The following is a 14,059-nucleotide window of genomic DNA, read 5'->3' as shown; positions in this document are numbered from 1 at the left end:
CTGAGTAGCTGGGATTACAGGCACGCGCCACCGTGCCCAGCTAATTTTTTGTAGTTTTAGTAGAGACGGGGTTTCACCATGTTGACCAGGATGGTCTCGATCTCTTGACCTCGTGATCCACCCACCTCGGCCTCCCAAAGTGCTGGGATTACAAGCGTGAGCCACCGCGCCCGGCTTAATTTTTTTTTTGTAGAGCTGGGGTCTCGCTATGTTTCTCAGGCTAGTCTCAAAATCCTGACCTCGAGAGATCTTCTTCTCTTGGCTTTGCAAAGTGGTGGGATTACAGGCGTGAGCCACCACACCTGGTCTATTTAAACAGTACTTAATAATAATAACATATCATTTATCAGGTTTTTCCTCTGAGCCAGGCACTGGGTTAAGCACTTTGGAGAATTATCTCCTTCAGTATTTTCATCATCATTTTACAGCTGGGAAAGGGAGTCCCAGAAAGGTTAAGAGCCTTGCCCAAGGTCACACAGCTTGCAGAGCTTGGATCTCGACATGAGTCCCTCTGACTCTAGAGCTATGTGCTCTGAATCACGGCCCCCTTCTCCTGCCTTTTATATGTCTGTGTTTTTCAGGTGACAGTGAAAAGCAAACTTCAGACAAACTCATGGTGGAACATGATAAATTAGCCTGCTGAACACGTTCTGCAGAATATAACACACGATGTGAAAAGGGTCCTGTCACGCTTCAGTGATTAATCTGGCCCAACGTCACTGCCACGCTAAACCATGCTGTGCAGAAACGGAAGGACACCTTTCTGTGCAAACACTGGACAACTGGTAGGGTCAGGGTACTAACTAGTGAGTATAGACAACAGCCCATCAGGGAGGACCTGGCCCCAAACCACTGACATGTACGGTTGTGCCAGGGAACCCAGCTCATGTCTGCCCTCAGGCCCCTCCTCTCCATGCCAGTCACAGCAGAGAGAATTTTCTTTGGTTACCGCTAGGATCTCTATTCTTGAGAGAGTTGGCAAATCCGGTTTTGCATCCAACAGTATTTTCTGGACATTGTTTTCCATTCTGAGGTTCTTTAAATCTAGAACTGATTCATTCAGGTGGTGTTTATGACCTATAAAAGAATAAAGCAGACTCAAAAGAAGGGCTCAGGAAGAAGTGATTTCATGTCATGACCACAGCTACTACTTCCGGGACGCTTACCGCAGGCTCGTTTTCATCCTCACGGCCGCCTCCCTTGGAGATGAGGACACAGGCCTAGAGGGATTAACTGACTCGGCCAAGGTCACCCGGCTCATATGAGGGTGCAGCCACACAGGCGTCAGTGCCAAGGCACTGAGGGAGGACTTTGCTAAGGTCCTCCAGCCACGGAACCAGGGTGGAACTTGAACCCAGGCTTCCAGGTCCTAGACGGTGCTCAAACCTGCAGTAGACCCTAAGTCTTAGGAGAGCACGAGCCCCTCTAAACAGGTACTCTAAGTGGCTCCCAGACATTGATCCTTAGACAGTGTTCAGCCATGACAAAGTTTTCACCCAGCTACCGTGAAGTAAGAAAAAGTACAATAGTGAGCTGTGCATCAAATCCTATTTATTTAATAGGATAAAATCTCCTTCAGTATTTTCTGGGTTCCTTTGGAGCCTCTGGAACAAGGCCTGCACTTGACTCTGAGATCACTGTCTGCCCATTGTTTTGTGTGTTACAATGTCCTTTGAGTTCTGAGACGATGCGGATAAAATATGGTACTCCTGGCAAACTGGTCAGTCCCAAATGTGAGCCCGCGTCTGGGGTCCCCTGTGCTGACTCGGAAGGAGACTTACCTGGCGAGCGGGCCTTCTCAAGTTCTTTAATTCGTGCTCGAAGTTCAGATAAGGCCTTTTTCTGACGCTGGATGACCTCCTCATGCCGGGACCCTTTGCACTTGACCCCTAGGTCGCTGAAGGACGGCTCCTGTGGGTAGAATGGGGCGGGCAGCAGTTGATCAGGGATTGGAAGATTTCTCTTACATTCACAGAAACATGAACGACTGACGGGTAGTGGAACGCTGTCACTTAGCACCTTTGGGAAAACATCATTAGGGCATCAGCAGAGACAGAATTTACATTTTTCATCTCAAATATCAGGTCACATGTAGGAAGACTTCCAGCTTTCCTATTTAGCATTACTGTAAATAAAAGGGCCCCTCCAGGTTCCCTCTCCATGTTTTCTTTTTCTCCTAATACTATTCCATGCCTGGGTTTCCATTTGCTGCCATTCTGGTCTTATTTCTGAACAGCCACAGCAAATTCTACTCCTGGAAGGGCATTTTCAGATGAGAATGCATGATGCTTTCTTTTAACTGGTGATAAGGATGGTTGTTTAATATTTGCTAGGGGGAGGGCCGGGCGCGGTGGCTCAAGCCTGTAATCCCAGCACTTTGGGAGGCCGAGGCAGGTGGATCACGAGGTCAAGAGATCGAGACCATCCTGGTCAACATGGTGAAACCCCGTCTCTACTAAAAATACAAAAAATTAGCTGGGCATGGTGGCGTGTGCCTGTAATCCCAGCTACTCAGGAGGCTGAGGCAGGAGAATTGCCTGAACCCAGGAGGCGGAGGTTGCGGTGAGCCGAGATCGCGCCATTGCACTCCAGCCTGGGTAACAAGAGCGAAACTCCATCTCAAAAGAAAAAAAAAGAAAAAAAAATATATTTGCTAGGGGGATTTGATAGATTGGCTCTTATTTGGGCTGGAGAAAGGAAAACCTTTCTCTGAGACTTCGGAGCCTCCAGAGTGGCACTGTCCCACAGAACTTCCTGTGGTGAAGGGAATGTTTTAAACCTGCACCGTCCCATATGGTAGTCACTAGACCCAGATGGATCATCCTAAACAGCTCAGACTACAGTTGTGTGTGTGTGTGTGTGTGTGTGTGTGTGTGTGTGTGTGTGCGCGCGCGCGTTGTTTATTTTGGTTTGTGGAGATAGGATCTTTCTCTGTTGCCCAGCCTGGAAGGCAATGGCATGATCGCAGCTCACTGTAGCCTCTACCTCTGGGCTCAAGTCATCCTTCCAGCTCTGTAGCTGGGACTACAGGTGCGTGCCACCACACCCGGCTCATTTTTTCTATTTTTTTGTAGAGACAGGTGTCACTTTGTAGCCCACGCTGGTCTCAAACTCCTGGGCTCAAGCAATCCTCCTGCCTCAGCCTTCCAAGGCACTGGGATTACTGGCGTGGGCCACTGTACCCAGAGTTGGGTTTACTAAGTTGGGTTTACTAAGAGCACAGACAAGGAAAGGTCTTTTTCATCTTTTAAGGGTCGTGCACCCTTTTAAGATTTGGAAGCATGCAGGGCTTTTTTTTTTTTTCCTCCAGAAAAATTCACATCGACACAAATATTAGCATACAACTTCCAGAGCGTCAAAACCTCCTGAAGTCCATTCATAAACTCTGAGTTAAACAATGCTTCTCTCAGGTAAGCAATTCATTCATTAATTCATTCATCACACATCGATTTATTGAGCACCTCTGTGTGCCAAGCCTGGTTCTGGGCTCTAGGGATTCCGCAGTGGCTAAACCCGCAACGGCCCTGTTGTCATAGATTTTGCATCCTCATGTGGGCAGACAGACAACAAGGTGAAAATATCCGGTAGAAGTGATAACCAGTACAGAGAAAATTAAGCGGGGAGGTGGGGTGGGGTGTTGGGAGCAGTTTTCAGTTGTAGATAGAGCTGCCAGGGAAGATTTCAGTCAAACTGGCAAGAAGGAGAAGAAATTGACAATCTGGCTCTTTTATAATAATTTCTAACATAACAGTTTTGGTTCACTTCACGCATATACATATATAGCTAGATATAGGTACAGAAGATAATATCTATGTAGTATGAAGTGAACCAACATTGTTAAAAAGCTGCCAATCCATCTATCTACTGGCTGATGGCAGTGACTGCATGCCAGACACTGTTCTAGGCAGGGGTGAGATCAGGGGGTGAGCAGAGGAGCCCTTGCTGCAGTGGGCAAAGTTCTATGGGGCGGACAGATAACAGACAGACAGACGCACAGATACTCTAATTCCAGAGAGTGATAAGTGCTCTCGGGAAAAGAAAGCAGAGAAGCGCAAAGGGGACATCTGTTTGTTCTTCTTCCTTTGATGGTTCAAGTGCTTGCCAAAGCCTGTATGACACATCCCTGGCCCTGTGCTAGCCACACTGCCACCGGGGAACAGGGCCTGTGGCCTCCTTCAAGGGACTCCACAGTGCTGTCCGAGGTCCCCCTGGGACGGTCTCTACTCCCGCCCCCATGTCCCCATCACTTGTTCCCTCCCTTCCTTCCGGCTCTGCTCCACGTCTCCTCCAGCACAGGCCTCCCTCGCCACCCGACCCCAAAGAGCCCTCCTGCCCCCAGGTCACTCTGTGCCGTTCCTCAGAGCACTTACTCCCACTGGACATTTCGCCTGATCTTGGCTTGTGTATTTCCGTGTCTCCCCTCCGTGATGGGCTCGGTGAGAGCAGTCTTTATCTCCTCTGAGGACTGTGCTACTCCCAGGGCCCAGGGCTGTATCTGAGCCTAGTAGGTGCTCAATAAATATGGAGCCTGCATGAACAGAGGTCAGAAACAGGAGCTGTAAAGAGCTTGCCCCGGCTTTCCGCCTGGGAGCAGGGCTCCGCAGCTTTGTGGGAAAGGCACCCCACCCTTGCTGCGCTTAGCAGGGCCTCGCTTGTCCTCGGACCCTGGCTCCAGCCTGCTCACAGCTGCAAGGCTGCTTCCCTTCCGGGGTTGGCTCTACACTGGCCTTGGTCACCTCTTGAGGATGCGTGTTTGCCCTGGGAGTAAACAACCTGGAATATTCTCCCTCTCTCTCTGTCCTTCTCTATGTTTAGCAGGGGGTAGGGGATACTGAGTTTTGGGGGTGTAGGGGTAGCCACGGCATTGAGGCTGCATCACAGCCTGTGCTTGGCCTGAGGGGTACCGGGAGCACCACATGACCCCTCCTCACGGCCCTTCGGGGAATTGGTTTATTTGGAGAGGATGGAGATTCTTTCTCATACAACTCTTAAGCCCTCTGACCCACTCTGGCTTAGAAAGCAGAAAGGAGCCCGAGGGAGGAAAACCATTCCAAGAAGGAACAAACATATTTTCCCTTTTATCTTGCAGTCTCCCTCCCCAATCCTCCTCCACGAATTCCACCACATAATATAAACTAAACATCAAGGGCATCCCAGTTCAACAATCCAGTCCAACAGATGTGCACAGAGTCCAGGGGCGTTTGGTGTGGGTGGGCCCTGTGTGTCTTCTCCTATCCCTGGCATAGGACCTGGCACACAGCAGATGCTCAATAGTCACTGAATGAGTGAATGAATATGGGTCAGGTTCTGCTCTAAAAGCCTGGGATTCCACCAGGAGTGCCGCACACTTCCCCCCCCATGGAGCTTACGGCCACCCCTCTTCCTGGTCGCCCTGAGCAACCAGGAGACACTGTGTGAAGGTGCTCTGGACAGTGATCGCTGCCAAGGACAGCTGGCTGGACCTCGAGCCCTTTCATTCAAGCTGTTTGCAGCCCTGGCTCAAGGCTGTCTGGCAGGGGAAGGGCATCTTTGAGCGCGCCAGAAAGCAAGCTGACACATTTGGCCTGGCTTCCCAGCAAAAATCCAATGCCCATTACTGGAACGCCATGCTCTCTAGGCTCCAAAAGCCTCAGGGAAAGAATAGTCCCAGGCCCCGGGAAACCCAGGGCCTTGAGGACCCACTGCACCTCACAATCGCATGCTGTGGATCACGGGGAGTAGCGCAGCCCCAGCCATAGGACAGAGTGTGAGTACCAGCTTCCAGGATGGCCCAGTAAAGGCTGTTTTCACTGAAAGACACGCTCCCATCCGATGCTTCTGGGCAGGTGCACAGAACAGCTACCAAGACACAGCCACGGAGCACTCACTGCATGGCTCTTTGGGAAGGCAGTTTGGCCCCATCAAGCACAATTCAGGAAGAACAAGTACATTAAATGCAGCGTTGCACAAGAGGACACACAGCCTAGGTGTCCATCCAAAGGGGACTGGTTGGAAAAAACAAACACAGTGGAATTCCATACAGCCATGTAAAAGGGTGAGGCAGATCTTCATATTCTTGCAAAGATGCCCATTATATAGTGTCTGTAAAAATAAACCCATGTTGCAGAATGTACATGGTTTGATACCATTAGCAAAAAAATTATGTACTAAACAAATATCTCTATGGGCCAGGCATGGTGGCTCACACCTGTAATCCCAGCACTTTGAGAGGCCGAGGTAGGTGGATCTCTTGAGTCCCAGGAGTTCAAGACCAGCCTGGATAACATGGCGAAACCTCATCTCTACTGAAAATACAAAAATTAGCCAGGTGTGGTGGCATGAACCTATAGTCCCAGCTACTAGGGAGGCTGAGGCAGGAGGATCATTTGAAACTTGGGAAGTTGAGGCTGCAGTGAAGTTTTGATTGTACCACTGCACTCCAGCCTGGGTGACAGAGTGGGACCTCACCTTGAAGTAAATATAAATGAATGAATAAGTAAATATCTATATGTATGGGTTGTATGTGTTTGTGTGTGTGTATTCAGGTGTGTATATACATAAAATCTATTTCTCAACCAACCCATAAGGTGGGGATGGTCATTACTCTCAGAAAAGGGAACTGCAGCACAGTAACCTCCCCAAGTTCACAGAGTTTCTAAGCAGAGGAGTTGAGATTCAAACGCAGGTGGAGTGAATCCACACCTGATCTTCAGCCACTGCACCTTCTTGACCGTGTGAGATCGTGGAGGCCTCTGTGAGGGAAAGATCTCACGGCACACACATCACACTGTGGACAGCTGTGACCTCTGGTGACTGCGACCGAACAGGCAGGGTTCTGCGATTTACGTTATACATTTCACACGGGCAAGTCATACTTTTGGAACTTAGGATGAAAATATCTTCAAAAGGAAAGAAAGCCACCACTGGGCCCCGTCTTAACACGTCCTTCCAGGTGCTCGGGTGGGTGGCACTCACCTCTTGGCTGCTGGAGAAGACGTTGGTGTGGACTGGCTCTATCTGCACAGAGGTGTCACGCGTCTGGGTCTTCTTCCTGGGCTTCTGTTCCTTCTCTGTGTTCAGCTGGAGACTGTGTTTCTCTTGGGAAGCCCTAGGGCAGAGAAGAGGCAGATGGCATGAGGTTCTGGGAACCACAAATTACTTTTGTACTCATTGGAAGACCAGGAAATGAAGCTCTATTTTTTTTTTTTGAAATGGAGTCTCACTCTGTCGCCAGGCTGGAGTAGAGCGGTGCGATCTTGGCTCGCTGTAATCTCCGCCTCCCGGGTTAAAGCATTTCTCCTGCCTCACCCTCCTGAGTAGCTGGGATTACAGGTGTGTGCCACCACACCCAGCTAATTTTTGTGTTTTTACTAGAACTGGGGTTTCACCATGTTGGCCAGGATGGTCTTGATCTTCTGACTTTGTGATCTATCTGCCTCGGTCTCCCAAAGTGCTGGGATTACAGGCGTGAGCCAGGGGGTCCAGCCACGGAGCTCTATTTTTATAGGAAACAGAATTCTTTTGAGACTTCAGTTTCCAGCTCCCAGATTTCTAGAGAATTCGGTTTCAGGGAACTCATGGGAGAGTGGCCAGGACAGGGAGCACCTGCCCTTGGTTCCTACACTGGGGCTGTGGACACCTGCTGTGGCTTTACGGGGACATTCACTGCATGCCCGCTGTTTCTATCACTTTATGTGTGGCTAGCCCTTCTATTTCTCATAATCCCACAAGTTAGGTACTCTGCTTGTCCCATTTTACAGACAAGTAGAGAGACACACAGCAATCTGCCTGCAGTCACCTTGCTTGTAGAGGGTCTGGCCTCTGTTTTTTGTAGACGAAGTTTTGTTCTTGTTGCCCAGGCTGGAGTGCAATGGTGTGATCTCAGCTCACTGCAACCTCCGCCTCCTAGGTTCAATCGACTCTCCTGCCTCAGCCTCCCGAGTAGCTGGGACAGGCGTGCACCACCACGCCCGGCTAATTTTGTATTTTTAGTAGAGACGGGGTTTCACTATATGTTGGCCAGGCTAGTGTCAAACTCCTGACCTTCGGTGATCAGCTCACCTCAGTCCCCCAAAGTGCTGGGATTACAAGTGTGAGCCACCGCACCTGGCCTAGGGTCTGGCTTTGAAACCAGGCAGCTGGGTCTGGAGTCTGTTCCTTCAGCAACTATGAATCCGCTTCGGCCACAAGGCACAGGAAGCTACCAAATATCCACAAAACATCAATTTCACTCAAACTTTTTTGTGAAAACATGACTCATTTTAAAATATGGGTAAGATTACAGGTAAAAATGCAAACTCATGGGTATTTTTAAAGATAAACCCATGGGACAATGACACTATTACATATTTTAAGCTGACACCTCCAGTTTATTCATTTGTTAAATAAATATTAATTTCCTTTATGTACTGGGAATCAACAGTGGGCAAGGTCTACAAAGACCCTGTCCTTGTGGGGAGGGCAGGCGATAAACAGGCAATGGGCCGGGTGTGGTGGCTCACACCTGTAATCCCAGCACTTTGGAAGGCTGAGGTGGGCTGATTACTTGAGGTCAGGAGTTCGAGACCAGCCTGACCAACATGGTGAAACCTAGTCTCTACTAAAAACACAAAAAAATTAGCTAGGCGTGATGGCTCATGCATATAGTCCCAGCTACTCCAGAGGCTGAGGCACGAGAATGGCTTGTACCTGGGAGGCAGAGGTTGCAGTGAGCTGAGACTGCTCCACAGCACTCCAGCCTGGGTGGCAGAGCAAGTGAGACTCCATCTCAAAAAAAACAAACAAGAACAACAACAAAACAACAACAAAAACAGGCAAAGGTAGCTTTGCTGTGTGCTCAGTGGTAGGTTAGACAGAGTACAGGGGCCAAGGGAGCCCAAGCACGGCAGGATCCCTTGGCTATGTTTGGTGAGGGTGAGTGAGGGAGGGCTTCCTGGAGGAAGTGGCTTTTAAGCAGAGACCTGTCATCTAGAAGATTGGACAAGGAAGTCTGAGAAGCACAGAACTAAGCAAAGTCATGAAACACATATCATTCATTCATTCATTCAACTCCTCAAGCAGCATATACTGAGCCCTCTCTGTGTGCAAGGCTCAGTGGCTCCCCACACCAGGAGACCGCCTGCAACCACCCCCCAACCTGAGTGCCTCCTTGAGGGCCTTCAGCTCCCGGTCTTTCTTTTCCACCAGGCTGCTCATCTGGACCATCTTCTCCCTGAGCACACTCAGCTCCTTGCTCTGCTGCTGGACCAGTGCCACGTTCCGCTCCAGTTCCGTCTTCTGCTTCTCATTCAGCTCCCCTGGGAGTGACAGGAGGGCCGGTGAGAGGGGCTCCGCTAAGGGCCACGGCAGATCTGCCGGGCCTACAAGAACCACCAGGCAGGTCTGCCCCCTGGGAATTCTCAGGGGCTTTAGGAACAGCCAGGAGGTCTGCTTGCACCTCAGCAAGTAACAGCAAGATCACGCAACTGTCACCTGCTGGCGGTGGCATCTCCATGAGGTGTGTGGGCTCCTGCCCCACCCTCGCCTTGCACCAGTGGATGCTGGCAGGGCTGCACCGGCGTCCCTTTGGCATTTCAGGGCACTCCAGCTGGCATTCAGCTGCCTGTTTCTGCATCTCTGCTAAGGCCTCTGAAGCCTCCTCTGCTATATGGCCACCATACAGGGAGCAAATACCACTGAAGGGCTTGGGACCGGGGCAAGGTAAGAGCAGAGGTGTGGCGACCTCCTGCCAATGGCTGGTGCGGGCTGGAGTCTGCACCCCTTAGGTGGGGCAGCCCGGCGCATGTGTTCTCCCTCACGCCCCAGCATTCCCAGCCAAATTAAGCTCCAGTTGCCCCTGTGCCCACGTGACTGACCGTCCAGTCTCCACCCTTCCCCCTCTGCTGGGATTGTTGTTTCCTGCTGGGATTACCTCGAAAATAAACTGCCTGCAGTGGAATTCTGCTCTCTGTGTTTGCTTCTGGGGAAGCTCAGACTCAGTTGTCTCTGCTTAGCATGACCTCAATCTGTGTAGCAACCTTCAAGGTAGACACTTTTTTTTTTTTCTTTTTTTTGAGACAGAGTCTTGTTCTGTCACCCAAGCTGCGATCTTGGCTCATGGCAACCTCTGCCGCACGGGTTCAAGTGATTCTCCTGCCTCAGCCTCCTGAGTAGTTGGGATTACAGGCATGCACTACCATGCCTGACTAATTTTTGTATTTTCAGTAGAGAAAGCGTTTCACCATGTTGGCCAGGCTGGTCTTGAACTCTTTACGCCTGTAGTCCCAGCACCTTGGGAGACCGAGGCGGGTGGATCACTCAGGTGATCACTCAGGTGACTTGCCCTCCTTAGTCTCCCAAGGTGCTGGGACTATAGGCATAAGGTAGCTACTATGAACATCCCCACTTCACAGATGCAGAAACTAAGGCTCAAAGAGATAAGGGATTTGCCTGAGGTCATGCAACTAAGAGTGAGCAGACACGGAATCGGGCTCAGCATCCCTCTCCTTGAGAACCGGACACTGTAGCCTCTACCCCACACTTTCTCATACCCTATTATGGAAAAATTCAGCCCTAAATGCAACAGCAACAGCTACAGGGAGCAAATACCACTGACGGGCTTGGGACGGACGCAAGATAAGAGCATTCCTTTCCCTTCCTCCACTTCCCCAGGCTTAGTTCTATCTTCCAGCTCCTGCCTGTCTGCGTCCTTGCTGGAGGGAGAGTAGGGATGGGAAAGAGAGGCTGCTCCCAGATGCAGGAAAGAAGGAGGCAGAAGTGAAAGGGCGGAGATGAGGAGGAGCGAAGCGGGAGTCTGGAGGCAGCGTTGTTTGGGTCTGTCCAGAACAGCGCAGAACTCAGTTGTTTTGCCCCAGCTCTAGGTAGCCACTGACTGCCACGTCAATCCTAGGAAGAAGTCACGTTGTCTCTACTTGGCATCTGAGGAAGAGGAGGCCTGGAGAGACCCCCTTGCCCTCAGTCCCAAAGCTAGTGAGTGCTGGGGCTTGTGCAAAATGGCCTGCCGCAGGGACAGCCCGGGATTGCCCTCCAAGTCTCCGCTTCCAGAAGCAAATCTGTGCTAAAGGAAACTTCTCCCTGAAGAAGAAAGTTGCATTTCAGTGCAGAGGTCCAAAGTCCTCTGGAGAATGTGCCCTGTGCCTTCTGGCATTGAGTCAGGGACTCAGTGGAGGATGGGAATCAGGGATATATCCAGGATACAGCTTTTGCTGACCCTGAGTTATAAACAAACAAACAATGACAACAACAACAAAAAAAACAGTCAAAGGTAGCTTTGCTGTGTGCTAAGTGGTAGGTTAGACAGAGTAGAAGGGCCAAGGGAGCCCAAGCATAGCAGGATCTCTTGGCTATGTTTGGTGAGGGTGAGTGAGGGAGGGCTTCCTGGAGGAAGTGGCATTTAAGCAGAGACCTGTCATCTGGAAGATTGGACAAAGAAGTTTGAGAAGCACGAACACATATCATTCATTCATTCACTCAACTCCTCAAGCAGCATGTACTGAGCCCTCTCTCTGTGCAAGGATCAAGCCTTGCCTGGGGTGCCGGGACAGCACAGGGAAGCAGGATTTCTTATGCCAAAGATTTCGACTCTTAAGCCTCATCTCTTTCCTTTCTCTAGTGGGTCGGAGGTCAAGAGACACAGGAGATCGTTCAAACCTCTTAAATCTGACATTCTGCTGTGGGCTTCGGTGAGGTCTTTCCTTAACTTCATGATGACCTCCTGCTGGGACAGGATTTCCTTCTGAGCAGCCAGTAAGTCGTCTCTGAAATTCACAAAAGCAGGTGAAGTCAGCTCCACTCACACTCCATGTTATTTCCTGAGTGTCAGGGAGGCACCGAGTATAAATGCAAAGAGATTCTCAGTGGTCCATGCGATGCCAGTCCCAGCAAGGGATGAGGACAGTCTTTAAAAACTCTGAAACAAAAATGACTTTTTTGTTGCACCTTCATTTAAGAAAATACATTGAGTCCGAGCACTGGGCACATGCCTGTAATCCCAGCACTTTGGGAGGCCAAGACTGGAGGATCACTTGAGCCCAGGAGTTTGAGACCAGCCTGGGCAACATAGTTCGGAACCCCGTCTCTACAAAAAAAAAAAAAAAAAAAATAGGCCAGGCACGGTGGCTCATGCCGGTAATCCCAGCACTTGGGGAGGCCGTCATGGTGGATCATGAGGTCAGGAGTTCGAGACCAGCCTGATCAACATGGTGAAACCCCATTTCTACTAAAAATACAAAAATAGCTGGGCATGGTGGCAGGCATCTGTAGTCCCAGCTACTCAGGAAGCTGAGGCAGAATTACTTGAACCCAGGAGGCGGAGGTTGCAGTGAGCCAAGATTGTGCCACTGCACACCAGCCTGGCAACACAGCGAGATTCCGTCTTAAAAAACAAAAAAATTAGCCAGGCATAGTGATGTGTGGCTGTGTCCCAGCTACTTGGGAGGCTAAGGTGGGAAGACTGCTTGAGCATAGGAGTTGAAGGCTGCACTCCAGCCTGGGTGACAGAGCAAGACCCTGTCTCTAAGAAAAAGAAAGAAAGAAAAAGGAAAATCCATTGAGATAGAACAATGGATCTGGCTGAGTTGAGTCTGAGGCTCAAATATGCCTTGCATGAGAGTGACACCCACCACCCACCATCATGAATTGACGTGCCTGTGGGCTTCTGACAGTGGAGGGAGAGGGGAAGGTGATTTTGAGGAGGTTCAGGGACAGGGAAGAAGAAGGAGAGGAAGACAGTGTGGCTTTCTTCTCTCATCAGCCTCTTTGACTTCCTGGTGGAGAGAGGCGGGGCTGGATGTGAATGAATGGTGTCCTTGGGGGAGCTGGCAGAAGAGTGGCCTTGGGAACCAGGCAAGCAGCGGGGACAACTCCCCACCACCTGCCGAGGACAGCACACCTTTGGCACCCTGAGACTCAGAATGGTTGATGGGAGGGGGGCTGTGCCCAGTGGAGGGGTGAAGGGTGCCCAGCAGAACAGCAGGGGAGGCGCCCTGCTAGGGGATTTGATTGGAAGAACACAGGGTGTGCATCTCAGCAAGCTGGGAAACTGCAGCCTTGGGGAGACAGGTCATGTTAATGCTGCAGGGAGGAGGTCCTGCCCTTCTGGAAGGGGTTTAGGAGCCTTAGTCTTGGGGCAGGTATTACTGCCACTTCATTTGAGTTCACAGGCTTTTGAAATCCAGTCTCCTCTTATATAGACTTCATTTTTAAATATATTTTTATTTTTTTGAGATGGAGTCTTGCTCTGTTGCCCAGGCTGGAGTTCAGTGGTGCAATCTCGGCTCACTGCAACCTCCACCTCCTGGGTTCAAGTGATTCTCCAGCCTCAGCCTCCTGAGTAGCTGGGACTACAGGCGTCCACCACCTGCCTAATTTTTGTATTTTTAGTAGAGATAGATAGGCTTTCACCATGTTGGTTAGGCTCGTCTCAAACTCCCGACCTCAGGTGATCCACCCATCTCGGCCTCCCAAAGTGCTGGGATTACAGGTGTGAGCCACCGTGCCTGGCCTTATACAGACTTTAGAAGGTACTGTGTTTATTATGAATTAAAGTAAAACACTGGCAGGTGCATGTCACACAACAAAAAAAGACTGGCGATCATCACAATGAAAATAACTGCATATATATAATGTATTCTCCGTGTGCGTGCATGCGTGTGTGCGCACGAGTGCGTCCTTGGCTGCAACCACAAATCTTTCAACTTGAGGACAGAACCTTAGAACTCAAGCCTGCTCACACTCTAAGGAAGTGGACCACAGCAGAGCCAGGCAGTGCTGACGCTTCTCCAAGTCATGGGACCACTATTTCTAGAGTTTAAACAGGAGGAGGAGTCGGGAGCTTTTCACAATGGGGAGGCCGCATATCCCTGTCTTTCTGTAAAAACCCTGTGATGTCAGACTTCGGTCACTAGAATTTGGTGCAAGGGTGAGGCAGGTGGTTCTCCTGTTGGGGGACTTCCAAATCCCTCCTCTGTGTCCCATCGGCGCCTCCTTCTTTACGAGCTGCTTTCTGGATCTTTCCCATTCATATGTTTGTTTCTCTGAAAACTGTCAGTTCTTTGAGGACAGACTTCTTTATTTTTTATTT

The 14,059-nt window shown here is 50.2% G+C and overlaps 1 protein-coding gene across 14 annotated transcripts in view; it reads right to left on the bottom strand.

The window, feature by feature from the left end:
• The window catches only part of FHAD1 (forkhead associated phosphopeptide binding domain 1), a 162,584-nt gene that overhangs the window by 23,123 nt on the left and 125,402 nt on the right, over positions 1-14,059 (bottom strand). For all 14 annotated transcript variants that reach the window (XR_005196334.1, XR_005196336.1, XM_017504765.2 and 11 more), the window contains 5 exons: positions 11,629-11,735; positions 9,116-9,275; positions 6,955-7,087; positions 1,782-1,911; positions 950-1,077 (listed from right to left, as the gene is read on the bottom strand). Coding sequence is in view for 12 of the 14 variants with exons in the window: in XM_017504765.2 (XP_017360254.1) it covers positions 950-1,077; positions 1,782-1,911; positions 6,955-7,087; positions 9,116-9,275; positions 11,629-11,735 (658 nt within the window). In the remaining 2 variants the exon portion in view is untranslated. The remainder of the gene's footprint in view (positions 1-949; positions 1,078-1,781; positions 1,912-6,954; positions 7,088-9,115; positions 9,276-11,628; positions 11,736-14,059) is intronic.

The sequence above is a fragment of the Cebus imitator genome, unplaced genomic scaffold, assembly GCF_001604975.1.
Source record: "Cebus imitator isolate Cc_AM_T3 unplaced genomic scaffold, Cebus_imitator-1.0 Scaffold15, whole genome shotgun sequence".
In the NCBI taxonomy this organism is placed as follows: domain Eukaryota; kingdom Metazoa; phylum Chordata; class Mammalia; order Primates; family Cebidae; genus Cebus; species Cebus imitator.
Note: the sequence above shows the minus strand (reverse complement) of the source record. Positions and strands in the feature narration are given on the sequence as shown.